Source organism: Capsella rubella, unplaced genomic scaffold (assembly GCF_000375325.1).
Source record: "Capsella rubella cultivar Monte Gargano unplaced genomic scaffold, Caprub1_0 scaffold_5, whole genome shotgun sequence".
Lineage (NCBI taxonomy): Eukaryota > Viridiplantae > Streptophyta > Magnoliopsida > Brassicales > Brassicaceae > Capsella > Capsella rubella.
The window spans coordinates 11,342,822-11,344,119 of NW_006238919.1; the positions used below are offsets into that span (position 1 = coordinate 11,342,822).

Consider the following 1,298-nt stretch of genomic DNA (forward strand, 5'->3'; position numbering starts at 1 on the left):
AACGATATCTTTGAGAATATGCCATAGAGAATATGCCATATCTTTGCAACCAAGTAAAGGCCGATCTATAAATAGTCAAGCATATGTTACTAATACACATACACATTAAACCTAAAGCGACTTAAAAACAATGGCAGCAAAGGAGTGTTTCACCGAGCTATCAGACATCAAACCATTCAAGACATCATGGAAAATAAGAGTGAAGATCGTCCACACATGGAAACAGTTCACTACTTACACTGGAGAGACAATCGAGATGATCTTGGCTGATGTAGCGGTAAGTGTTTCGTCCAATCCTGTAAAACATACATAATTTACTGCTTTGTTAGCTAACATGTTTAATTGTTTTTTTCTTTGGTTTTACAGGGAATACTAATTCATGCAACCATTAAAAAACAACAGTTGAACAAGTTTCAACGACTAATTGTTTTTGGAGAATGGAGAGTCATTGAAAACTTCCAACTCACTAGAGCATTTTGGAAGTTTAGAGCAACCAAGCATACATACAAAATGTCGATAATGAATTCAACAATCATTACTCGATGCCAGTCTTTGTCTAATGATTTTTATGTTGATCTTGCTGCATTTGACAACATACTCGCTGATGATGTTCTTAATGAACACATACTCATTGGTATTGATTGTTGATAAAGAAGGTAAACCTCAGAAAGAAACAATGAATGTTGTTTTTAAAGAAGTTTTCCAGAATTTATAGGCCAAGCACTTCTCTATTACAATCATGAAGACAGGTAACGACTATAATTCTTACTTGTGGAATTTTTTTTGATTTAAACATATGGGTATGAATTAGTAACAGCACTTAAGTCAAAGCTACTTAAACAAAGTTTGCTTCAAATGCACTACAAGTTTACAGGGAATCACGAGTGGAATAAATGGAGCAGTAAAGGATGGTGAGAAGTTCGGCGATGTTGGAGACGTGGAAGGAGAAAAAAAAGATGGCGAGAAGGATCAGGCTACTGCTACTTAAAAGTGATTTGCAGTGAAACTTTGTTTTCGTTTTTATATTAGTTTTAAGATTTTTATCCAATAAAGTAGTATGGTTTTTCATGTTTGGTTATAGTTTGTTGCATTGGCAATAAGTTATAACACAAACATTTTTCCATACTACTTGAAGAATATGAATTGTCATAAACTATGAAGAAGATCATTTTCATAAACCTGTTTTAGTTTGTCAAACTATTATCTATTAACAAGATACAGATTAGACTTGGTTTATTAAGTTTAAATTCTCTAAATTGTTAAATTCAATTTTTTACCACAGGGGAAGATGTTCTTTA

The 1,298-nt window shown here is 32.9% G+C and overlaps 1 protein-coding gene across 1 annotated transcript; it reads left to right on the plus strand.

Annotated features, from left to right (window-relative positions):
- Positions 1–17: 17 nt before the first annotated feature.
- Positions 18–648, plus strand: LOC111830666. The gene is made up of 2 exons (XM_023783190.1): positions 18–277; positions 367–648. The coding sequence occupies exons 1-2, from the start codon at positions 131–133 to the stop codon at positions 646–648; spliced, it is 429 nt and encodes a 142-aa protein (XP_023638958.1). The 5' UTR covers positions 18–130.
- The last annotated feature ends 650 nt before the right edge of the window (positions 649–1,298 follow it).

What these genes read in the sequence shown, in the direction of transcription:
- LOC111830666 (XM_023783190.1), top strand. Translation starts at nt 131, where the DNA reads ATGGCAGCAAAGGAGTGTTTCACCGAGCTATCAGACATCAAACCATTC. An exon ending in TGATCTTGGCTGATGTAGCG is followed by an intron (nt 278 to 366) that starts GTAAGTGTTTCG and finishes TTGGTTTTACAG; the next exon opens with GGAATACTAATTCATGCAAC.